Genomic DNA, 26457 nt, shown 5'->3' with positions numbered 1-26457 from the left:
CTGATGCTTGCAGTGTTAGTGCAAACAAAATGGAAGGAAACAATAATCAAAGCAATCTGGATTCTTCCAGCAGTGTCACTAACACAGATGTAGTGATGGACAGGTGTGACACAGATGTTTCTGATGCCCCTCGTGGTTCTGTCAGGACATCATTAGAGTGACATGAAAACCTTCAGATGTTATGATGTTACTCTTTCAAACCCTTTCACCACCCTCTCTCTCCCTCTGGAGGTGGTGCTCTCTCGGCCTCCCTGCGGCTCCTCGTTCTGCTCGAGCAGGCCGCTCAGGTGCGTTCAGGTGCTGCATTATTCACACCGAGCCCGGGGGCTCTAATTAAACCCTGGAGAGAATTGGAATCGTATGCCCTTTTGTTTAAGTGCGCTTTTCACTTCTCTATGTGCACGGCGCTGTTGTACTACCGTGGCAGTATAATCATGGTCAAAATCGATGGGTTTGTCTTTGACGAGGATCTTCTTCTGCCATGCGTTTCTGAGGACGGTTTCCTTTGTTTTGAACGGAAGAAAACAGACGACAATGGAACGGAGAGCGGCATCAGCACCTGGCTTAGGACCGAGGGATCGGTGAGCCCGTTGTATTTGTGGGTCAGTGCCATCAGGTATTAGCCTCTCTCTTCTGATCACATTTTCAACAAAGCTCATTACCGAACTGCCCTCTTCTCCTTCTCCTTCTCGATCTAGACTGAAGGTCTTCTAGCCTTTCAGTTAGTTTCCTTTGCTCCATTAGCGATTGTCTCAGCGCGTCATAGGCCACCACTGACCAGCTTTCAAGCCCCGCCACTCGTGTTTCGGCTTCCTCGAGTTTCTCGCCGTGTTCTTGGAGCGCTAGCTTGTTAGCCGATAGCTGTTGGTTTGTGTCTTCTTTGAATTTCTTTAGGTCGTCTTTCAACTCACGCCTGAGGTCTTCTTTGAATGCGTCGAAGTCAGCTTTCATCTCCGTCCGGAGGTCAAAGATTTGTTGGCTGATATTTTTAATGCCCTCTTGCAAAGATTCGAGATTGGCCCCCTCGCCATTTTCTTCATCTGACACACAGACACAGTTACTCCTGAGCTCCTAATTGTCCCTCAAACCTGATTCAGGGATCCACTCCTCTACTTCACTGTCCTCACTTTCTGAGGACAGAAAGTGCACATTCCCTTGGTTTCCCTCCATAAAAGGTTTTTTACATCCATGTCCTGTAATTATGAGTAGATTGTAAAGTAATAAACATTGACTATGATCATATAAATGCACACAAACACATCTCTACACGCAAATGCAAATGCATTACTGTATATTGCCTGAAAAAAATTGGGCTAACTGCACAGTGTTGTCTTGAGGCAACAAATGAAAATTAACAGTTTTACTGTATAAATAAATTTTAGTGGCTACAGGAAGAGGGTGATAGACTGTCTGAAGCAGTTAGAACAAGACAAGGCTATTGACCGGACCTCATACCACAGGCTGTACCCAGGGGAATCTACACCAACCACTATGGTTTACCAAAAATACATAAACAGGGTGCACCTTTAAGACCAATTGTCTGCATGATCAACTCAGTCACCTATAACATCTCCAAGTTTCTGGCTTCAATCCTCAACCTGCTGGTGGGCAGCTCTGAACACCACACTCAGAACACCTGGAAGTCAAGGTCAAAACCTTTTTTTAATGTAAAAGTGTTTTCGGAAATATTATTTTGTTGTTGATGTTGTAAATGTGATTTGCACTTCCCAGCCACCGTAGGAATCATACTTGTTATTAATCTCTGTCTCTCTTCCACAGCATGTCTTTATCCTGTCTTCCTTCTCTCACCCCAACAGGTCGCAGCAGATGGCCCCGCCCCTCCCTGAGCCTGGTTCTGCCGGAGGTTTCTTCCTGTTAAAAGGGAGTTTTTCTTCCCACTGTCGCCAAAGTGCTTGCTCACAGGGTCATATGATTTTACCTTACAATATCCTGGGGGCGATCGTGGCTCAAGAGTTGGGAATTCGCCTTGTAACCGGTTTGAGCCCCGACTCGGACAGTCTCGGTCGTTGTGTCCTTGGGACACTTCACCCACCGGGCCCTCTGCCTACCGCTGGCGCCAGTGTTCGGCAGCCTCGCCTCTATCAGTGCGCCCCAGGCTACAACGTAGCTGCCATCACCAGTGTGTGAATGGGTGGATGACTGGATGTGTAAAGTGCTTTGGGGTCCTTAGGGACTAGTAAAGCGCTATATAAATACAGGCCATTTACCATTTACAATATAAAGCACCTTGAGGTGACTGTTGTTGTGATTTGGTGCTATATAAATAAGATTAAATTGAATTGAATACAGATGCCTGCAAAATACTATCGTCCTCATTTTAGGTTTGACAGCATTTCTAGTAGATAATGGCTTGAGATTGAATTGAGGCTGTGGTTTGGGGAAGGCCTCAGAGGGGACTGGAGGCAGGTCCCAGGCTGTGCAGATACTAATGAGAAGTGAAAGGCTTGAAAAGGCGAGATGGGTGGGGCATGGAAACAATAATGAACAGGTTATAGTGCCTGTTATAGGTTATAGGGCAGGCGACATATATAGACATAGGAGAGGAAGTGACGTGTATGGAGGTGTGGTCCCACTCCTGAAATTCAGATCAATTATAACTGCAGTGTTCAGTCTGGGTCATTATTATGTATAAAGTCTGAAGTCACACATAAATGCTGGATCTGGTAACATTTTAACAGGAAACCACAATTCCAGGTTCTACCAGCACACTTTATCAACAAAGTGACATTAACCACTGATTTCTGGACTTTACAGTTTTTCAAACCTCAACCTTGAAATTTTGTTTTGTTAACATTTAAAGACTAACCACCCCTGCATTTTTAAAACATGCGGTCAGTTTTATTATACTTGGCTTCTAGTCTACTTCCTTAAGCAACATCTGCCTCTAGATGAACTTGTTCTGCTCCTCTGTCTTTCCCATCATATATTTTGTGTTCTGGTGGTGGATGTTCATGTGAAACATGGTTTAACATCTTTTATTTTACATTTTTAATAATAATGCCAGTGCATGTAAGCTAAAAGCTCAGGCTACTCGAAACACTCAAATTTGCAGTTTATTTGGTCCTTGGAGTTTAATGTCATACAGAGCAGATGTGAACACAGAAGCCCCATAACCTACTGGCAACACAGTCTACTCATATTGTGTCACAAAGGCCCAGAGACCTGTAGGAAACCATTGAACCACCAATCATTCCCAACCCGTTGTAAGTGCTTGGTGATTAGCTGCTATTGCCCTGTCATGCTGGCCTAGAGACCGGTCCTTAACCCCTCGCCAACCGCCCATTGCTATGCCAACGTGTAGATTCTGCAAACAGCTGATGAATGGTTTCTGGAGAGTACTGGTAGCTATCAGTATAATATGTTTACATATTTTTAAAATCACCATCACATATATGTTATTGTTTTTATTTGTTATCAAACTGTATCAATGCAGTATGTTGTGAAAAAAAACGTGTTAAGATAACTGATCGAGTCTGTTTGGAAAAGCATCACAAAGTCTCAACATGATTATTTCTAATATTTATTCATTCAAAGAGAAAGAACCATCACTGCTTTTCAATTTGTTCGTGTCTGCCTTTCCTCCACAAAACATCCAGACATTTTTATTTTTAGTCTATCAGCATCGAGGCTTCTCGCCCTCTGTGCCGGTATTGTTGACAAAGAGGCTTTTGAGGAAGAGTAGCTGCAGGTACCCAGAGGTGACGATGAGGAGGCTGAGGGCCATCGACCACCAGGTGATGTACTTTGAGTTGGACTGCAGCAGGAAGTAGTCTACGCTCTTTCTCATCCGACTGAAGCCGTAGTGCCGGAACATGTGAAAGACGTAGGTCTCCACTTTGTGGGTCGTAGTCTGACACAGCAGAACAGACGCAGGTATAAAAATCTGTTTATTCACTTTTGATGTGTCAAACTCCAACAATCCCGCCTCTGCTACCAGTTACTGTTTTTAATTCATTTTGTGAAACACTTTGAACTTAAGTGTGAAGTTTAAATACATTTGACTTGTTTTGGCTCACCAACTGCTGTCAGTACTGCCACAGACACCACAACACTATAACAACTGTAACAGCAGGTAGCTATGTGTACCTCGATGACACTCAGTGTGTTGTTCAGCTCTTTGCTGATCTCCTCCTTCTTCTTCTCCTCCTCCTCGCTCTTTGAGGGATCTTGGTAGGTGTCATAGTAAACACCAAAGCTGAGGGAAACCTGCATCGAGCCGAAACGGTTGTGGAAGTTGCTGAAGCACATCTGATAGAAACCTGGAAGTAGACAAGTCAAGATGTTTTTCTTTTTTTTTTCCATATAGCACAGTTAAAAGTAACACAGCAAACACAAAATGTTTTCCAGTTAAAGCAAACCTATTACGTATCGCAGAATCCTGTGAAAATTGAGTTTATCCTTAATGTTTCCATAGGAATTAAAATCAGTTGTATTTGATTGGTGTATCCAACGGCAGATGTGAGAACCTTTGCAAATGCAGATGTTTTTGCAGTTTGCTGGTCTGCAGCATTCAGTTGTGTGTTAACACAATGCTACAATCATCTCAGGAGTGGATGTTCCAGCAAATTCAACCTAAGACCATCCAAACGCTCAGAAAAACTGCAAAACCCCAAGAATTCTCATTCTCAGACTCTACAGGCCTCATGTTAAATGTTAAAGTTCATGAGAGTACAAATAGAAACAGACTGAACAAGTGTGACTTGTTTGGAAGGGTTACCAGGAGGAAGCCTCTTCTCTTTAACTGAACATTGCAGCAACGCTCAGGTTCCTTTGGACAGACAAAACCAAAGTGGACATGTTTGTCCATAAAGGAGAAAACGAAACACGTCAGACCAGCTGTCAGCACTGTGGTGGAGGGATGATGATCTGGGCTCCGTGCAGTGACTCAGTAAACCATGAACTCCTCTGTATACAAATGTATTCTAGAGTCAGATGTGAGGCCATCAGCCACAGGACGATGATACCAAGAAGAGTGCCAAACCTCCAAAAGAAAAAGAATCAAAGTGGTGCAATGCTCCAGCCAGTCCAGACCGCAGCCTGACGGAGAAGCTGTGGTGGGACCTTCAGAAAACGGTGCCGAAACCGACTGAAGAGTTGAGTCTCAATGATGAGACTAATAACATCTACAGAAGCGGTCCCCAACCCCCGGGCCTCGGACCGGTACCGGTCCGTGAGTCGTGTGGTACCGGGCCGCGAGAGTTGAGGCTCAGGTGTGAAATGTATGGTTTTCAGGGTTTTTATCGGTTTTCAGTGTTATTTTGTTATCGTTTTTATCGTTTACTCGGTTTTCCTGGGTCTTTCCACGTGTGTTATGAATAAATTTTCTTTTTTTCGGTACCGGTACTAGTTTTATTTTGTTGTATTTATCCGCGACACCTTAAAGGCCGGTCCGTGAAAATATTGTCGGGCATAAACCGGTCCGTGGCGCAAAAAAGGTTGGGGACCGCTGATCTACAGGGTGCACGCACGAGGCATTGACGATGACGTGACAATGAGCAGTGACAAATAAATAATGACAGGATGAGAAACAGGTGAAAACATGGCTGGAAGAAACTAAAGAAACAGGAAGTACACTCCACATAACGAGCACAGGACAAAAGACTATCATAATAAAACAGGAAACAGACACAGGAAAACTAAACACTAACAAAATGTCCAAACTTAAAACACTGGCACCACCCAGGCACCATTACAGAAAAACATGATGAAAATTAGAAGATTTTATTGAACATTTCTGTAAAACTCCTGCAGGGTGAGATGCAGTGGGACGACCTGTATCATGAGAATAAAAGATGAAATCTCAATGGAAATCTCAAATGCTAATCTACCAGCTAACGCTAACAAGGTGTTTTTGTGTTTTAATAATTATTTGGCTGCTCACCTTTAAAACATGTATCTCTCTGACTTTACATCCTCTACGAGAGTTTGTGTTGTATCAACATTTAATGTTAAAGTGAATATCTAGACATAATTTCCTACAATCTGTTCATCGCATTCAGCTGAAGTGAAATAACAGCATGGAAGAGCTATCCATCAGACAGACAGCTACCTGATTCTGCAGCCTCAAAGTTGATCTGGCCCTTCGCATCATCAACAGTAGACAGCAACAGATCACTCGGAGTGTTGACGGTGACAGACAGGTGTCTGTCATGGCCGACTCCCATCACCCACTGGACCTACAAAACCAATACAGAGTTAAAAACCATACAGAGCGTCCACACACTGCAGGAACGAGCAGCAGCAGCTCTGTCAGTGTAAAATATCCTGTTTGATGTTACCACTGTGAGCTCTTTTCAACAGATGGTACCGATGCTGGTGTCCATGCTAATCTGACATTTGTGGGAAAACAGACTACATGTCAGGTGGCGTCACTTAGCTTGACACAGAGTTTTCTTCTTACCATGAAGTTCAAGTAAAATCTCTCTCCACGGTGAGCAAAGTGCCAGAAACACTCCAACCCAGCAGCAGGAAGCACTATAGCAAAGTCGTACTGGTCAGAACCCCAGAACAGCTCCTGGTCTGTGACGTCGGGGCGGGCGTTTGTCTGGGGAACCCCATGAGCTGAGCCCCAAAATAAAAAGCCCAGAAAGAAGCAGGGAATCCAGCACAGCATGTCTAAAACATGGAAGGGTGAGAGTAGAGTCTGTGCTGCAGTTAGATCAAAAATGATTAACCAGCCCTGAAATGTTTCCTCCTCTGCTGGGAAAACTGGACGGGCTGCACAGATGGAAGCACTGCTGATAGAGAGGAAAACCCTGCAGGAGGGAAACTCTCCAGGTGATCCAAACAAATGAACCTTGAAACTTCCACAGACAGATCCCGACATCCTGTGGAGGTTTGGACCACCGGTTCAGTAATATTTGACCATGTGGTGGATGTACATTTAGATTATTCTCATGGCCGTCATTTCAACATTTACATGAATCCATTGATCCACTGGTGAACAGGAAACAGCAGACATATGCCAACAGGAGAGTGGGTGTAGTGCTGAGAAGAAGGTCTGTTTGATGTTTTACATGATAAAACTTGTTTCCATTCTAGACAAAGATCATAAAGAGAATACAAACAGTATTGTTTAAATGATGGTTTCATTTATAAAGCGAAAAACTCTCCCCAAACCTGCCCTGTGTGCAAAAGTAACTGCCCCCTAAACCTGATCACTGGTTGTTCCACCCTCTGCAGCAGGAAGTGATCAGTGCTGAGCAGTTAAACATAATTAACTATCAATGAAATCATGTATGAATTATGATTCTGTGATTAACATACACTTCATATCACTTCTCATTTTCAAAATCATGTCGTTTAGCTTTGAAATGTCTGCATTTGTGAATAAAACATTCTCTTAGTAACAACATTTATTTAGATCCAACCATGCAAAATATGATTTTTGCCATTTTTCAAGTGGTCTTAAAGCTTTAATCAGGACTGTATCTGATATCACTTCAGTTTAATGTGAAAAAGCTGCATCAGTGTTTTGCTGGGATGCATCTGCTCCTCTGGCTTTCCTGTTAGCAGTGAGTGCATCGATGTCACAGAGGTTTTAGTGCAGCATAAACTCCAGCACATATTTTTGTCACTCTGGAGCACATTTCAGGAAAATAACAAGAAGTAAATGAAGGAAAGCGACAGAAGCCGACAGGATAAGACGAGCGTCATATCTGAGACAATAACCAGGGCCGGACCGTTTCTGACAGCTGCATCATTTTTATTGTGCAACAACACGGCAGCAGAGGACGGTTTGATTTGGTCTTGGGAATAAATCACTACTGGAAATCACAGGACTCAGATCAACACACGTCTGCTGTCCAGAACCAGGACGACGTGCTGAGATCACGGTGGGCGACAAATGTTCATCAGCAGAACGATGAGACAGAAACACAGAAGAGCCGTTTGGAAAGGCAGGAGGTACAGTGCTAACAGGCTGCAAGAAATATAAATACAGACTCACGTCTGTCTCTATCAGTACTTATCATGCAAAAGATACGACACACATGTGTGCAAAGAAGTGTCCAGGTTCATCCTGACCATCAACCTTTCTGACTGAAGGGCATTTCTGCCAGCAGAACTTCAGATATAAGCAGTGACGTGAGATATAAGACAATAACACTATCAGTCATGGTCTGGCAGTCCCAGAGCACAAAGCTCAGCAGGACATAAACAGCGTGGAGTCATCAACATCATCAACAGAAGGCAGAAGAGCTTTGAATGTCCTTCAAGAAGTCTGGAGAAGTGTTCCTGCAGGTCCTCACAGAGACGCCAGAGAGCTGCTCAGAGAGTTCAGAGAGAGCTGAAGGATGAAGGTCAGACCATAATATTCCTCCAAAAGTGCCTTCATGGACCTGCAGCCGAAAATAGAAACCGATGCAAAGTGTTTATGCAGGTGAGAGAAGTTCACCTGAGGGCTCTTATTCAGCGTGCATGCCGAGCGCTGAGAGACGGAGGTTGTGCTGCAGGCAGACGTTTGGACGGCGACTCAGACTTCTCTTCTAGATGTCGTCAAATATTTGTCTACGAGATGACGACGAGACAGGTACCGTCCTCCTGAGTGCACAAAAACACACAAGTGAACACAGCAGCACACAAATCCACACGTCTGTGGACACGTCAGTGCCTGCAGACACTTTAGAAACGGCTGTGCTTCACTCCAACACTGAGGAAATGAACAAACTGACAGTTAACAATATGGAAAAATAAAAGGATCTCGCTGCTGCTGAAAAGTGTGAAATAGCTAAATGCCTTGGACACGTAGTGAAAACCTGAGATATTTCATGAAAACTTAATCGTGATCACCGCAACGTTAGGAGATCTGTGGCTGAGTCAGAGCACACACGGGTTCGTGCAGATAAAGGCACAACGAGGAAGGTTTCTGCAGGACAAATACATCCCATTAAGAGAGCAGCTGCTAAAAGGCCATTACAAAGCAGCAAACACATATTTGAAGCTGCTGGTGCCTCTGGAACCCCACCAACATCAAGGTGTAGGACATTTTGGACAATCGACAATCTTCTAACACAAAAACATACAAGTGTTCACTGAAGTAAACACACAGAGCAGTAGCAGATTTTTTTAAGTGTTTTATTTATTTTCATTTGCTGCTAACTGCCTTGTTTTCATTTGTAGTTTTTGTAGTAGGAAGAACTACAAAATCTACAAATAAACAAAGAGCAGTTAGCAAATGTAGTGCTCTCCACTATGTGAAGCCCTCACATGAATTTTTAGATTTTTCAGTTTAAGCCAATTAAATGAAATCCAAAAATTCAGCCCCAACAATCAAATGATCCCCTATGAGCAAGCACTCTGGCAACGGTGGAGAGGAAAAACTCCCTTTTAACAGGAAGAAACCTCTGGCAGAACCAGGCTCAGGGAGGGGCGGTCTTCTGCCATGACTGGTTGGGGGGTGAGGGGCAAAATTAAATCAAACATAAAGGAGAGCACAGCGTATTTATGACAGGTCGGTGGACTGTGGCTCGAGTTCAAAAGATGCTCGAATCCCGCCTGAGGTGGTATGGACACCTCACTCTTGTTCCCGTACCGCTGGGCGCTGAAGATTTTCCACAGTTTGTCTGAGTTCTGCCATCTCTTGCCTGAGTTGTGTGTTTTCTCGACAGAGTCGTGTGTTTTTTTGAATGTGTGGTGTGACATCGTGACGGAGTTCTGTGTGTTCTTGTCTGAGTTCTATGTAGTTTTCACTGAGTTGTGCTTTTTCTAGCTCGAGTTGTGCGTTTTCTTGAACGAGTTGTGCGTTTTCTTGACCGAGTTGTGTGTTTTCTCGACCGAGTCGTGTGTTTTCTTGAATGTGTCGTGTGACATCGTGACTGAAGTCTATGCACATTTCATTGACTCGTGCGAGTTCTTCGGTGAGTCGTGCGTGTTCTTCCCAGAGCTGTGCGTTTTGATGACGGAGTTGGTCTAACGGATCTGCTCTTGCCTGTGACATTTTTGTAAAGGTTTAAGGCTGAAGGGTGTCAAAGGGTAGCTGTGTCTCAAACAACTGTCTCTTTCTGCTGTAAACTGTTGAACGAGCTCCTATTTATAGACTCGGTGGGCGTGGCAGAGAATGCGATGTCGCTGTGACAAAACAATGATCCTTTGATCTTCTCAAAGGATCATTGTGATGTCGCCGTGACCTCACGATGATCGTTCGAGAAGATCAAAGGAGCGCTGTGGATCATTCTGCGCATGCTCAGATCAATGAACGGGAGAATTATTTGTAAATACTTTGCTAGCTAACAAAGGTGCTTTTAGCAACAGCTGGTGGTGGTTCGTCGCTATCAACCCTTAAACTCGTGAACTGGCTCTCTAGCTTTTCGATTGCTACTGTTGTCTATCACATATGTATTATTTGGAACCCAGCTTACCTGTAAAAACAGACACACAGCAGGTAACAGGAACTACTCGGTGCGCCAGCTCGGCACCACTAGGCTGTGTCCCAATTCAGGGTCTGCACGCTTGAAGTACGCGCACTACGCACGGTGCGTACTATAAGTATGAGAAGTGCGGAAGTGAGAGGCTTGTGAAATAGGACGGTCTTGCCTTCGTCGCGCTGCTCAGGTTGCCTAGCAACCATGATACTAACCGCGAGAAACGTGTCATACAGCTTTGTGTGACAGAAACGAAGGAGAACATGTTTTGTTCATTTGAGACCAAAGGACCGTAAAACATGATTGTTGGGCTTCATTCCTGTGCTGAACAGTCATTTAAGATTAGCTAGTAAATAACAATTAGCTGATGTTGGTCATGAGACTAAAGTCATCTCACTGTGGTAATGTAAATATAATATGGCCAATATTAAAGTTATAGTCAGATTATTATGATATATTACAGCAGTGAGCTTGAACAGTTGTTTATATGTCCTATCACCTTAAATCTTCACTCAAAGACGAGTATCTGTGACAGTGTGTATACAGATGTGTTATATATAAGAGACAAATATTGTTCGTTTAATACGTTGGCATTATTACATTTGGCTCAATGCTTACATACATGTGTATAAAGCAAATGTACGAGCTGTGATAACTGTGTCTGATAGAATGAAGAGTAGACTGATATATGAAATATTCCTTTATTGGGTGAGAAAATCAGACCATGTCATAACTGCTGTAAGTCACACAGAATAGACATCAGAGCCTTAAACAGGCTGACGTCTGCTAAATGGGTCAAACTGGGCAGAAAGTCTACAAACACATAACATCCTTATAGAATATGATGTAACACTATAGATCAACTTAGCTCAGAATATATAAAGCATATAAACAGTTACAGCAATATGATGCAACAAACACAGCAGCTACTGATCCAAAATCCTCAAAGCTTCATAGAACTGAAACCAACATTTATTTTAGCTCCATTCTGCTGCTGATACAGACTTTAGGTTTCTGAACATTAAACTTGTTGCTGCCTTTCATGGTGTGTAACTTGAAGGCCCTGAGTACTCTGAGTACTTTCTCCCACACTGGAAACACTGGGATGATCACATTATGTGAACATTACCTAATAAGACTGATTCAGCACAGACAGTTCTGTTAAACTTTCCTAGCAGTCCTTCACAAACAGGGAACAGTCTGTCTATTCTCTCCATCTGTCAGCTGCTGCTGGCTCTTCCTCCTCCTCTTCCTCACACACTGCCGAGTTTGTCCTGGTGGATCATCAGGGGTGCAAAGCCTCACAGATGATGTGCAGCAGTGTGTCCCTCAGTCTGTCCTCACTCTGGACACTTGCAGTCGTCACACATGGACATCAAATGTGTGATAAGCTGCAGGATTCAAACACAAGTGTAACTTATAAACACACGTTCATACTTTTATTCCACAATCAGAGAGAAAGAAACAGAGAGAGAGTGCAGGACAGACAGACAGGTGACAGTCTCAGGTGTACACACTGCTACACAACAGCACAGAGAAGCAGGATTTAGTGTTTGTGTTATTACGAGTGTAAACAAGAAGAGTTCCAGATGGTGCAGTGGACACATGTGTGACTGCTGTGATTAAAGCATCTTTCTTTCAGCTTAACGAGTGAACCGTCAGCTCGTTCAAACACACGTTAAAGTCCGTTTGGCTCGACACCACCGAACAGAGGCAGCAATATAACACAGCTCACATTAACAGTGCAGTGGATCCTGCTTGTGCCGTGATATTCAGGACTGCAAACCGAGCAGCATCACTGACTTTCAGCTTGTTGTGTTTGTGGATATATGACTGACTTTAATTATCCACAAAATCATCAGATTCTCTGCAAGATTAAGGTCGACTATATATATATTTATATATGGGGCGATCGTGGCTCGACCCTATATTATCACGCCCAAACCTCGCAATAATAGCGGTGTAACAACTTGTTCTTTGTGACAAGATAAACATGTCTCCTATACAAGATAAACACACCTTTACAATATTGACCACAGAAATGTACAATCAAGAACATTTTAACTGCTGGAACCATCTATTAAACTTCTTTATACATAAGCCATTTCTGTGACACTTACAGTATGTCTCTACCAGCTTTGCACATCTACAGACTGAAATCCTTGCGCATTCTTCTTTGCAAAACAGCTCCACAACTGCTCTGTGATGGCCTCAGAGGAGAATATTGGGAGCAACAACACCATGAAGTCCAAAGAACACCCCAGACAGGTCAAGGATAAAATTATTGAGAAATTTAAAGCAGGCTTAGGCTACAAAAAGATTTCCCAAGCCTTGAACATCCCACGGAGCACTGTTCAAGCCATCATTCAGAAATGGAAGGAGTATGGCACAACTGTAAACCTACCAAGACAAGGCCGTCCACCTAAACTCACAGGCCGAACAAGGAGAGCGCTGATCAGAAATGCAGCCAAGAGGCCCATGGTGACTCTGGACGAGCTGCAGAGATCTACAGCTCAGGTGGGGGAATCTGTCCATAGGACAACTATTAGTCGTGCACTGCACAAAGTTGGCCTTTATGGAAGAGTGGCAAGAAGAAAGCCATTGTTAACAGAAAACCAGAAGAAGTCCCGTTTGCAGTTTGCCCCAAGCCATGTGGGGACACAGCAAACATGTGGAAGAAGCTGCTCTGGTCAGATGAGACCAAAATGCAAAACGCTGTGTGTGGAAAACTAACACTGCACATCACTCTGAACACACCATCCCCACTGTCAGATATGGTGGTGGCAGCATCATGCTCTGGGGGGGCTTCTCTTCAGCAGGGACAGGGAAGCTGGTCAGAGTTGATGGGAAGATGGATGGAGCCAAATACAGGGCAATCTTGGAAGAAAACCTCTTGGAGTCTGCAAAAGACTTGAGACTGGGGCGGAGGTTCAGCTTCCAGCAGGACAACGACCCTGAACATAAAGCCAGGAAACAATGGGATGGTTTAAAACAAAACACATCCATGTGTTAGACTGGCCCAGTCAAAGTCCAGATCTAAATCCAATCCAGAATCTGTGGCAAGATCTGAAAACTGCTGTTCACAAACGCTGCCCATCTAATCTGACTGAGCTGGAGCTGTTTTACAAAGAAGAATGGGCAAAGATTTCAGTCTGTAGATGTGCAAAGCTGGTAGAGACAGACCCTAAAAGACTGGCAGCTGTAACTGCAGCAAAAGCTGGTTCTACAAAGTATCGACTCAGGGGCTGAATAATTACGCACACCCCACTTTGCAGTTATTTATTTGTAAAAAATGTTTGGAATCATGTATGATTTTCGTTCCACTTCTCACGTGTGCACCACTTTGTGTTGGTCTTTCACGTGGAATTCCAATAATATTGATTCATGTTTGTGGCTGTAATGTGACAAAATGTGGGAAAGTTCAAGGGGGCCAAATACTTTTGCAAGCCACTGTACATGCCAGCCGAGCAGCCTCAGGTAGTTCTCTAAAACATTTTAAATTATAAAGCTGGGTTTCACTACACCCTGAGAGGTCAGTGAAGGCAGCAGCGAGCTCATTTACCATCTTACAGTCTTCCAGTTTGATCTTCAGACACTCTGTCACCTGTCCCGACTGCTCCTGAGCTGCTGCCTCTTCTGGACACAGCACGCTGATCTTCACACACACACACACACACACACACACACAGGTGAAATCTCTGGTATCTGAGGCACACAGTTGATGTAAAGGTAGGTTGGCTGTAAAAGGGGAGGAGCTAAAACATATATTTGAACTGTGATTCATGCAAAGCTACTCTAGTGGAGCAGAAGTAGAAACCCTTGATGTAATTCCTGTCTTCATGCGAACGTGCTATAATTCAGTCCGCACACAAATGTCCCCATGTCTGCTGACCTTGCAGACTTTTGTAAAAACTTGTGCTGTCAGCGTTAATCCCGTTAAAATGATGCTAACGCCATAACCGCATTAACACGGCAAATCTGCCTTAGCGAGTTATCGCGGATCGCCCCGTGCGTGGGGCTACATGGCACTAACGCGTTAATGAGCTAACCGTGCTAACGCATTGCAGCCCACGCTAACATACATATATACATATATATACACGTGTATGTATATATATATACAGGGAGTGCAGAATTATTAGGCAAATGAGTATTTTGTCCACATCATCCTCTTCATGCATGTTGTCTTACTCCAAGCTGTATAGGCTGGAAAGCCTACTACCAATTAAGCATATTAGGTGATGTGCATCTCTGTAATGAGAAGGGGTGTGGTCTAATGACATCAACACCCTATATCAGGTGTGCATAATTATTAGGCAACGTCCTTTCCTTTGGCAAAATGGGTCAAAAGAAGGACTTGACAGGCTCAGAAAAGTCAAAAATAGTGAGATATCTTGCAGAGGGATGCAGCAGTCTCAAAATTGCAAAGCTTCTGAAGCGTGATCATCGAACAATCAAGCGTTTCATTCAAAATAGTCAACAGGGTCGCAAGAAGCGTGTGGAAAACCCAAGGCGCAAAATAACTGCCCATGAACTGAGAAAAGTCAAGCGTGCAGCTGCCAAGATGCCACTTGCCACCAGTTTGGCCATATTTCAGAGCTGCAACATCACTGGAGTGCCCAAAAGCACAAGGTGTGCAATACTCAGAGACATGGCCAAGGTAAGAAAGGCTGAAAGACGACCACCACTGAACAAGACACACAAGCTGAAACGTCAAGACTGGGCCAAGAAGTATCTCAAGACTGGTTTTTCTAAGGTTTTATGGACTGATGAAATGAGAGTGAGTCTTGATGGGCCAGATGGATGGGCCCGTGGCTGGATTGGTAAAGGGCAGAGAGCTCCAGTCCCACTCAGACGCCAGCAAGGTGGAGGTGGAGTACTGGTTTGGGCTGGTATTCAATTCAATTCAATTCAATTCAATTCAATTCAATTCAATTTTATTTATATAGCGCCAAATCACAACAAAAGTCGCCTCAAGGCGCTTCATAGTGTCATGATTCGAGTTTTGAGGAGAAGACAAACGACTGCATGGTCTCAGTAGATGTCAGAATAGTGATTTTTATTACACATATGTACATATGGGGAAGATGAGCATCACAAGCCTTTTAGAGCCGATCTCCCCCGAACAAGCATCTCACAAGGCTTTTATTACAATGATGACGTCAAGTCACATGATAAGTATCAGTCAGTTCTCAGAACTCAGGAAGTTCCCCTCACTCCACAAGTTCTCCTTATAAGGCCTCCAGATGTTTCCACTCAGCCCAGCACTCAGAGAAAACCAGTGTGTGTTGTGTGTATATCTATTCGTGTCTATTGTGAAAGTATATCTATCAGAAAACTGTCCTCAGACAACCCTCCTATTCTTACTAAGTGTGTGTGTACACATTCATGTGTTATATAAGAGCGTGCATGTACTTTAAAGGCCTGTGTACGTGCAGAACTACACGCAGGCGGGCCGGGCCCAACAGGACGGGTGGGTCTGAATGGTGTGACTGCACTAAAGTGCAACAACTTAAGTAGATAACAAGAATGATACAGAACCTCACTGAACAATCAGTGTGCATTAATATTTACTCAAAGTAACACAGATGTAATTAAAAGATTATTCTGTCAACCGATTTAACAATGGTAAATGATTAATCAATGATAACTAATTGTGAGAATACATAATAAAATATCTCCTGGTCACAATAGATACAGAGAAAAACCCAACAATCATATGACCCCCTATGAGCAAGCACTTTGGCGACAGTGGGAAGGAAAAACTCCCTTTTAACAGGAAGAAACCTCCTGCAGAACCAGGCTCAGGGAGGGGCGGGGCCATCTGCTGCGACCGGTGGGGGTGAGAGAAGGAAGACAGGATAAAGACATGCTGTGGAAGAGAGACAGAGATTAATAACAGATATGATTCAATGCAGAGAGGTCTGTTAATACATAGTGAGTGAGAAAGGTGACTGGAAAGGAAAAACTCAATGCATCATGGGAATCCCCCGGCAGCCTACGTCTATTGCAGCATAACTAAGGGAGGATTCAGGGTCACCTGGTCCAGCCCTAACTATATGCTTTAGCAAAAAGGAAAGTTTGAAGCCTAATCTTAAAAGTAGGAATAGTGTCTGTCTCCTGAATCCAAACTGGAAGCTGGTTCCACAGAAGAGGGGCCTGAAAACTGAAGGCTCTGCCTCCCATTCTACTTTTAAATACTCTAGGAACAACAAGTAGGCCTGCAGAGCGAGAGCGAAGTGCTCTAATAGGGTGATATGGTACTACAAGGTCATTAAGATAAGATGGGGCCTGATTATTTAAGACCTTGTATGTGAGGAGCAGGATTTTGAATTCAATTCTGGATTTAACAGGAAGCCAATGAAGGGAAACCAAAACAGGAGAAATCTGCTCTCTCTTTCTAGTCCCTGTCAGCACTCTTGCTGCAGCATTTTGGATCAGCTGAAGGCTTTTCAGGGAGTTTTTAGGACATCCTGATAATAATGAATCACAGTCGTCCAGCCTGGAAGTAATAAATGCATGAACTAGTTTTTCAGCGTCACTCTGAGACAGGATATTTCTAACTTTAGAGATGTTGCACAAATGGAAGAAAGCAGTCTTACATATTTGTTTAATATGTGCGTTGAAGGACATGTCCTGGTAAAAAATAATGGATTGGATTTATATAGCGCTTTTCAAGGCACCCAAAGCGCTTTACAATACCACTATTCATTCACTCTCACATTCATACACTGGTGGAAGCAAGCTACAGTTGTAGCCACAGCTGCCCTGGGGCAGACTGACAGAAGCGAGGCTGCCATATCGCGCCATCGGCCCCTCTGGCCAACACCAGTAGGCAAGTAGGGTAAAGTGTCTTGCCCAGGGACACAACGACCAAGACAGAGAGCCCAGGGATCGAACCGGCGACCTTCCGGTTACAGATGCAATTCCCAACCCCCTGAGCCACGGTCGCCCAATAAAAAAATGACTCCAAGGTTCCTCACAGTGTTACTGGAGGCCAAGGTAATGCCATCCAGGGTAAGAATCTGGTTAGATACCATATTTCTAAGATTTTCAGGGCCGAGTATCATCAAAGATGAGCTTGTGGGGCCTTTTCGGGTTGAGGATGGAGTCAAGCTCAACTCCCAGTCCTACTGCCAGTTTCTGGAAGACACCTTCTTCAAGCAGTGGTACAGGAAGAAGTCTGCATCCTTCAAGAAAAACATGATTTTCATGCAGGACAATGCTCCATCACACGCGTCCAAGTACTCCACAGCGTGGCTGCAAGAAAGGGTATAAAAGAAGACAAACTAATGACATGGCCTCCTTGTTCACCTGATCTGAACCCCATTGAGAACCTGTGGTCCATCATCAAATGTGAGATTTAAAGGAGGGAAAACAGTACACCTCTCTGAACAGTGTCTGGGAGGCTGTGGTTGCTGCTGCACGCAATGTTGATGGTGAACAGATCAAAACACTGACAGAATCCATGGATGGCAGGCTTTTGAGTGTCCTTGCAAAGAAAGGTGGCTATATTGGTCGCTGATTTGTTTTTGTTTTGTTTTTGAATGTCAGAAATGTATATTTGTGAATGTGGAGATGTTATATTGGTTTCACTGGTAAAAAGAAATCATTGAAATGGGTATATATTTGTTTTTTGTTAAGTTGCCTAATAATTCTGCACAGTAATAGTCACCTGCACACACAGATATCCCCCTAAAATAGCTAAAACTAAAAACAAACTAAAAACTACTTCCAAAAACATTCAGCTTTGATATTAATGAGTTTTTTGGGTTCATTGAGAACATGGTTGTTGTTCAATAATAAAATTATTCCTCAAAAATACAACTTGCCTAATAATTCTGCACTCCCTGTATACACACACACACATATATATACACACACATATATATACACACACATATATATACACACATATATATATATATATATAATTGGGAGAATTGAACAATACATACATACATACATGCACACACAGACATACATATATATATATATGTATGTCTGTGTGTGCATGTATGTATGTATTGTTCAATTCTCCCAATTCTTTTGATCTTTGGGCTGAAGGAAGGACAATACTCGGTGTATAAATGCTCAATCAACAATCCTTTATTCCATACAATTCAACACTTTAAGAGCACAAACCCTCCGGATGGGGAGACATGCATGCAGAGTGACACAGCAAATCTCAAACTGGTGGAGGGTTACTCAAGCTCTTATAGCCTCTAATGGGCAACACCTAGTCGTAAAGGCCTAAACATTCACATTCTTTCTCTCACACGGCGCCCAAGTTATGACCTCGGCTCATTGTTTTTCCTGCTCCCAACAAGGTGGTGGGGTGAACCTCCTGTGGAATGTGCTCTGTCTCCTCTGCTATCAGAACAGCAAGGCCCTGACTCTCTGCACACAATATTCTCTTCTTAACTCAGCAGTATAGTGCATCATAAAACAATATCATCCATTCACAATAAATCAGCAGTCTAATGTTCTAATATATGGTATACATATACATATGTGTATGTATGTGTATATATATGTATGTTTGTCATTGTTAACGTCACACCTAAAAACATAGCTTTTACTTTACGGTACAACAGGTATCATTTACCGTAATACCTGTTATATGCACGCGTGATACACAATAATAACACATAATAACCAATCAGACAGATTCATCAGGTAACATGAGAACATTCACTGCCTGGAACAGCGTATGGATGCTAGGGCTCCGGTGCACCGTCAGCCTCAGAATCTCCAGCTACTGGCTGCTGTGCTGCTGTAGATGGAGGGCAACCAGCTATGTGATGGTGATTAACTTATTCACCACAAGGTGTCACTGCTGTGCTTCCCAACAACACTCACGCTACAAGGTAAGAGTCCCCTTTGTTGTGTCAGTTAGTGATGGAGACATATACAGGTATTTGCAGCAAACTATAATTGATTGTTCTTCTCTCCTAACTTCAGTGCAGCTTGTAGAATAAAAATATAAATGAAACTGTTAACATTAAAGCTAACAGCTGGCTGCTTTCACCTTTACTTTGTGCTACATTCCTGTTCATCAAAACATCATTGCAGACAAATAAGGTCTCCATGTACCTGACCTGAGTGCATCTCTTAGAAACAAAATATCACCTCTCATTCTATTGGCTGTACCTTCCAGTGTTGGGTAAGTTACTTTAAATTAGTAACTTAGTTACATTACTAGTTACTTCTATCAAAAGTAACTCAGTTACTTCAAGTTACTCGTTACTTTCAGAGTAACTAGTTACTAGGGAAAGTAACTTTGGTTTTACTCAGAATTCTCTTGTTAACGTGTTGCTTCCGTAACTGGATACCCAGCCAGACTGTCAGTCTTCTAGCTTGCTTACTTGCCACAGTGCACTGTGCCACCTACCAATAGAAAGGAAAAAATAATGTGCACATTTCCACGAGAGAAATCCCACGCCTGATTCTATCCTATCCTGCTTTTTACATCCAACACAAAAACTGCAGTCGTGGTGCTTTGACTGTACTCAGAACTCGGAAATTCTGCCTTCTGAATAGGAAGATGTAGGTAACACCAGACTGCAGATGAGCTGCTTACAGGGCTGGACTGGGACAAAAAATCGGCCCGGGGAATTTGACTAGAGACCGGCCGCCATTATAGGAAAAATCATAAAGCCTTTGAATGAAAATAAACCCTGTTGTGACAGTGATGTTCACTGTTCTGATGGTATATATGCATCAATCTATCAATCGTTTGTTGTAAGACTCAGATAATTATTTTTTTAAAAGCGAGACATTTTAAATGATAATAAGAAAGAAAAGTATTTCTTTGTGCCCCCCTCTCCCTGTTAATGCCCTACATGGCCCCCTGGCAGCACTTTGCTAGACCCGCCCCTGCACAGTTACCAGCTGTCAGCTACTTAGAAAAGGATGCTGGTGTTATTCGTCTCTCAGAAACAGTTCATAACTTCAACTCATTCATGTCACCTAAAAGGTAAACCTGTTTCTCCATCACCTGTTCAGCTCTGATGGTTCAGTAAGGACATCTCCTGGTTTCATCTTCATGTTTCCCTCTCACCACATATCCAAACCGACATCATGACCAGCAGCTTTACAGCTGTGGCTCCAGCCAACATCAGCTGATACTAGAAAGTAATATTAAATAAATTCTAACAACAGCTGATCAAGCTTGAACGTGCTGCTGTTGTTTATCCGCTGGTTTCCTCTTTCTGGCACAAAGTGGGCGATAAACAAACAACAGAGAAAAGCCGATCAGCTGATCATTGATCAGTTTCATGATTGAAGTAGAAACAGGAGAGGGAGGGGGGAGAATGAAAGAAGAAGAGGCAGCTGTGCAGCAAAGACACAGAATAACTGCAGCTTTGTCTTTTTCATTGTAGCTGAATTACGGGACAAACTGTTCCTTTTCACCTCAATAAGAAACGCGTAATATTTTCTCTGAATACCAGACGATTCTGTTTTTTACGGGACGGTTCAACATCAGTAACATAGCACCACCCAGCTGTATAGAAACTCCGTCATGCTAGCTAGCACGCAGTACGAAAAAGTCAGCACAGCTAAAATAAACTCCACCTAAACTTGGTTCATATCTGACCCAGATAGACTGCAGGTCATAACTTCTTACCTGAAGTTCAGTTCACACTCGGACCGGCGGCCGCCTCGGGTCTCTCCTCCTGTCTCCCCTTTCCCTCCTCCACCTGCTGCCTCCACCACTTGCTAATGTTATTGAATCTGTGGAAGCTCCGCGATGCCACCACACGAACGAATAACGTGCCTATCTAAATCCCAGTAACGAGTAACGCGTTCCTGGTTTTGGCATAATAACTAGTTACCGTGCTACTTACCACAATAATAACGTAGTTACTGTAACGCGTTACTTAATAACGCCTTAGTCCCAACACTGGTACCTTCATGATGTAAACAATGACGTGCATGCAGCGCAGGTATCGCCTCCAACTGTGCAGCCTTACTGGGTTTGCTGTGAAATATTTAAAGAGACCAAATATTTGCCGCTCACATCAAACTGGACTCTATGAACTAGAATTAGTTCAAAAACAATTGGTTAACATTTCTGTTTTTACATTTACGATTACCAACACACACCACAGAAACGTCTTTTCACAGAGGGCCACTTCCTGTGTGGATGAAGCAAACCGACAGCAGGCAGTTGTGATTCGCTGGCTGTGACTCACCTGAAGCGTTACAGGCCTCTCTGCTTGGACTGTTGGGCTGAGGCTCACCTGGGTCAGGATTGGACCGTCTGTGCTCAGAACATCGGCTCACTCTGATTCAATTCATGTCAGAACAAAACCAAGAACAGCTGGGTGGTAACTAAGTACAAAATACTTAAGCATTCCAGGTATCCGTGCTTTACTTTGAAGTATTCTGCTGATAATAAACGGGGCTAACGCAGATCGTTGTGTCTGTTGCTGTACGTCAGCACAGAGATGTTTCAGATAAATCACCTAAAAAACTCACAAGAATGAAATTGACATTCATTTTCCTCAACACCTGAGCAGCAACACTTGTGACCTCCACTGACTGGTAAATACCCAAACTCTTTACTCCTCTGCTCCTGTACGATGGGAGATTTTACCCTGGAGTCATCTTTGTTAAAACCAGCAGCAGTTTAATATTTTTAACTATGCTTTGAAAGTGTTTTCTTCAAATGGGAATTTAGAGTTGAAACGTGTTGTATTCAGCAGCCAGAGGCTAAATCCTGCCCTTCACTAACTTTAATACATTTTGACCTGCCAGGTTGTAGCTGTGGTCCGGTGCACAGAAGAGTGCACCTCTGCTGCATTTGCAATAAAAAGCTGACCAACGCAGAATGAAACTTAAAGGGAAGTTGGTGCCGGAGACAAAGAGAAACCTGTGCATGGATCTTCTCTCTTGATTTGTTGCAGGGAGGCTGCAGGGAGTCACTGAGCTCAAAGGAGTGTGTAGCTACGGCACAACAAGCAGTTTCTTTGAGCCGAATATAAAAGTGACGGAGCTTTATGTGCAGGTAAGTTGTAAGACTACGCCCGTTGTCCAGCGTGCTGTTGCCTAAATAACAAAGAAAACAATGACCCTGTCATGTCTGCGTCAGTCTTGAAAGGACAAACAGCATAATTATGCAGTTGCCACTTTAAAATAATCCTTCTTGTCAGTGGAAATTCTTTGTCATTTCCCAACACGGACACTTGCAGCATGCTCTCATTTATGAGAAACTGGTGGAGTTTCTACGCCCAAAGATAACGATCTTTCCTCAAATGCATTCTTTTGTAAAAACAAACTCACAGTGAAGAATGTGAAGGTGGACACGTATCAGTGCCACTCTGTTAACCTGCTTAACCTGCAGTAACCGAACATTCAAGAGATTCCCCACCCCACCCCCGAATGCACAGACCGAGTGGATAGCTCACAAAATGTGTCTTTTTTCACAACAAATTCTCTCTTAATGTCCATGAAAGAACTAGAAAAGCTGATCGCGTCCTTGATTGTTAACGTGAGCTTGTCCATTGCTCAAATGAGCTGAGCTTTAAATCAGCAGAAATAAAAAGCTAAGTGTTTCTTTAATACAGCAGTTAAATGTGGAATCAGCTGCTGCCACTGGGTCCAGTTTTACACGTTTGTATGAAAGTATATTTAAAGCTCCAGAAAAGTTTCATTTACCCCTAAAGATGCAAAATGCTCTTCATGCTTCGTTAGAAACTGCATTACTTATAAATGTGGAAATTATATATTTATTATTATTTATTTTTAAAAAAGGAGAACACTGAGGTCGATTAGCTCAGAACTTTGTTTTATATCTTCTCTTTGAACAAGATAGAAATTTAGGGGTAACATGGCCTTACAAACCTATTACACACAGCCTATTCAGTTCATAGGCTGTGTCTATGAACTAAAATTAGTTGAAACAATTGGTTAACATTTCTGTTTTTACGTTTGACTACGCACGTTTAGCTTCATTTCTGCAGTTCCACAATAGTATGTGTGTTTTATCCTTGGTATGAAAAATGTTCAGCTGCTGACGGGACAGAGTTCTTTGGAGTCGTGATGCAAAAACAACCTTTATCTTCACGGCGATGTCACACAGACACACTGAACACTGATTCTGAGGAATGCTTGACTTAACAAACACTGGTTGTTGCACAATCACAAAGCAGAACATGAACATATTTCAGTCTTCTTCTTCCTCCTGCTCCCTTCAGGGGGCGCCACAGCAGATCATCAGCCGCCATCTCCTCCTATCCCAGCATCCTCCTCTGTCACACCAACCCTCTGCATGTCCTCCGTCACTGCGTCCTTTGAGGTCTTCCTCTTTTCCTCCTGCCTGGCAGCTCCATCTTCATCACTCTGTCCAGTATATCCACTGTCCTTCATTCCCTGCTCGGTCATCTCTTTTCACTTCCTGTGTCATTGTCTTTTATTTTCTTATCTCTAGTCTATGTCAGAGCGCCTGTTTCCAGGCCCCGTCTGCGGTCTCCAGTTCCTTGTGCCTTTGGATTTTCTCCCTTTTGGACTTTTCACTTTTGCCCATTGGGACTTTGTTTTGTTTTCTCATTGTTTGTTAAATCTCACCTGTTTTCCATGTCTGCATTTTCACATCTCAAAGTGATATTTGAGTCAATTTCAGGGCCTGTAAAGAAGTTTAATCAGTAATTCAGCTTCTACCAGGTTCTGACTGTGAGCCTCAATTACACATACAGTCGGGGAAGATGGCCCCGCCCCTCCCTGAGCCTGGTTCTGCTGGAGGTTTCTTCCTGTTAAAAGGGAGTTTTTCCTTCCCACTGTCGCCAAAGTGCTGCTCATAGGGGGTCACATGATTGTTGGATTTTTCTCTGTATGTAGTATTGGATTGTCTACCTTAGAAGAGGAAAGCAGGTATTTGTTAGACCTTTCTCAACTTCAACACATTCTGTATACATGTTCTTCTACATGAGGTGTATATGTACAGTGGCAAGTGTTCATATTTTCTGCTTGTGAAGTTGTGTCTCATTGTTGTTTTATAAATTCTTCAAATGCAGTCATCACTTCAAACTATTCACAGTAAATGATTTTTTGTTTCTATGGGCGGAGTCTCCAACTTTGTGATTGCAGCCTTTTCTTAGAACATAAATCTGTGTGTAATCCACCAGTTTAACGTATCCTTCCAGTTACTTTGGAAGCTCTCACACTCAGACCTCTGAGCCGAATCTGAAACTTCCTTTTTGAGAGATTTCAGGTTCAGCTCATCAGAGCTTCCAGATGAAGTTCATCCCAGTTTAATTCTGATACCACTTACAGGGACGCTTCCCCTGCTCTTTGTGATAAATCCTTAAAGTATTTTTCTGGAAAGATCTCAGCTTTAAGGGCTTCTCATCCATCTCATTCATCATCAGTTTTAGACCCAGTTCCAGCCTCTGAATGCTTGACTGTCTTCCAACAGTTTGAGCCAGTGTCTTATTCTGCTTTAAAAGATATAATTGATCATCTCAAAATCTCTGGTTCCCCGCATGATATTCTTCCTTCTCGTTTCTTTAAGGAAGCTTTACATGTTATTGGTCCTTGTATCTTATCTCTGCTGAATGCATCATTGTCATCAGGTTGTGTACCGTCTCTCTAAGCATGCTGTTGTGCAACCTATTATGAAAAAGAAAAATCTTGACCCTAATGCTCTCACTAACTACAGGCCGATCTCTAAACTCCCTTTTATTTCCAAAATATTGGAAAAGGTAGTTCTAAAACAACTTCAGGCCTTTTTAGATGCAAATGGTATTAATGACAAGTTTCAGTCTGGTTTGAAACCTCGCCCCAGCACAGAGACAGCCTTACTTAGAGTTTTTAATGATCTTCTTTTAACTGCTGACTCTGGATACCGAAATCATAGTCTTTGGTAGTCACACTCCGCTAAACCAGTTAGCTGATGCCCTAGGCCCTCTCGCTAGCCATCTCTCGCCCACTGTAAGGAACCTCGGAGTGTTCCTGGAGGGCTCTTTTAAACTTGAGAAACAGGTCTCCACTGTGGTAAAAAACAGCTTTTACCAGTTGCGTCAGATATCCAAAGCAAAGCCGTTCCTTCCTTTAAAAGATCTTGAAAAGCTTATCCACGCATTTATTACATCCAGATCGGACTACTGTAACTCCCTCTACTCGGGCCTCCAACACTCCTCTCTTTGCCGGCTTCAGTTAATTCAAAATGCAGCTGCGCGTCTTTTAACAGGTACGAGAATTCATGAACACATAACTCCAATGTTAGCCAAATTACATTGGCTCCCTGTTAAATATCGCAAAGATTTTAAAATTCTTTTGTTCACTTTTAATATTCTGAATAATTTAGCGCCCAGCTATCTGAACTACTCCACTCATACAATCCCAACAGAGCAGATCGTCCAATCACAGGCTCCTAGCACAACCTAGGTCTCGAATGAAGTCGAGAGGTGACCGGGCCTTTGCATCCGTGGCACCCAGACTCTGGAATAACCTCCCTGTTCATGTTCGTACTGCCGAGTCGATCCAGTCTTTTAAATCACGTCTTAAAACTTATCTTTTTACTTTGGCTTTTGATTCTAACTAGTTGGTCTAGCTTGTTGTGTTGTTACCTATTGTTTGTTGTCCTGTTTTATTGTTTGTTTTAATTGTCTCATGCTTATACTGACTGTGAAGCACTATGGTCAACACTGTTGTTTTAATATGTGCTATATAAATAAATTTCGATTTGAATTCAGTCTAGTTAAGTTTACTTCTCCATGGCACCGTTACAGTTCTGTTACCTTTCTTTCCTTACAGTTCACCATGGATAAGCTGGTCTCCGAACTTTTCGGCCTCTGCCCAACCATCATCGAGATGTATGACAATATGAAGGACAATGACGAACGCTGCAGGCGGATTGCTGACAGGGTCAGAGCTTTGGAGGGACTGGTTTTAACCGTCAAAGAAAGGGGATCAGGCAGAAACTCTGGCGCTGTGGAGAAAGCGCTGAAGGAACTCCACACCATCTTGAAACATGCTGAGAAACTGGTGTCAAAATTCTCAAAAAATAATCGGCTTAAGCAGTTCATGATGTCAGGCAGCATTGGAGCAAAGTTCAGCGAGGTGAACCAAA

General features: G+C 43.1%; 3 protein-coding genes across 4 annotated transcripts in view; 1 reads left to right on the top strand and 2 right to left on the bottom strand.

Moving 5' to 3' along the window:
• LOC309710575 (uncharacterized protein) overlaps positions 1-12508 on the bottom strand; it is an 84292-nt gene extending 71784 nt beyond the window's left edge. The window contains exon 1 of one of the 2 annotated variants that reach the window (XM_082540174.1): positions 10380-12508. The gene's annotated coding sequence lies outside the window, so the exon portion shown is untranslated. The remainder of the gene's footprint in view (positions 1-10379) is intronic. The other variant, XM_082540173.1, reaches the window with a different exon arrangement.
• LOC309710574 (uncharacterized protein) overlaps positions 1-26457 on the top strand; it is a 64696-nt gene that overhangs the window by 15328 nt on the left and 22911 nt on the right. The gene's annotated exons all lie outside the window — the stretch shown is intronic.
• Positions 3500-6723, bottom strand: tmed6 (transmembrane p24 trafficking protein 6). The gene is made up of 4 exons (XM_082542649.1): positions 6422-6723; positions 6071-6197; positions 4108-4280; positions 3500-3871 (listed from the first exon to the last, which is right to left on the bottom strand). The coding sequence occupies exons 1-4, from the start codon at positions 6632-6634 to the stop codon at positions 3638-3640; spliced, it is 747 nt and encodes a 248-aa protein (XP_082398775.1). The 5' UTR covers positions 6635-6723; the 3' UTR covers positions 3500-3637.

The sequence above is a fragment of the Aulonocara stuartgranti genome, assembly GCF_965226115.1.
Source record: "Aulonocara stuartgranti genome assembly, chromosome: 7".
Classification (NCBI taxonomy): Eukaryota; Metazoa; Chordata; class Actinopteri; order Cichliformes; family Cichlidae; genus Aulonocara; species Aulonocara stuartgranti.
Note: the sequence above shows the minus strand (reverse complement) of the source record. Positions and strands in the feature narration are given on the sequence as shown.

Coding starts and splice junctions, on each gene's coding strand:
- tmed6 (XM_082542649.1), bottom strand. CDS start 6,634: ATGCTGTGCTGGATTCCCTGCTTCTTTCTGGGCTTTTTATTTTGGGGC. Junction 4,281..6,070: donor CTTTGAGGCTGCAGAATCAG/GTAGCTGTCTGT, acceptor GTCTACTTCCAG/GTTTCTATCAGATGTGCTTC. Junction 3,872..4,107: donor ACACACTGAGTGTCATCGAG/GTACACATAGCT, acceptor CTGCTGTGTCAG/ACTACGACCCACAAAGTGGA.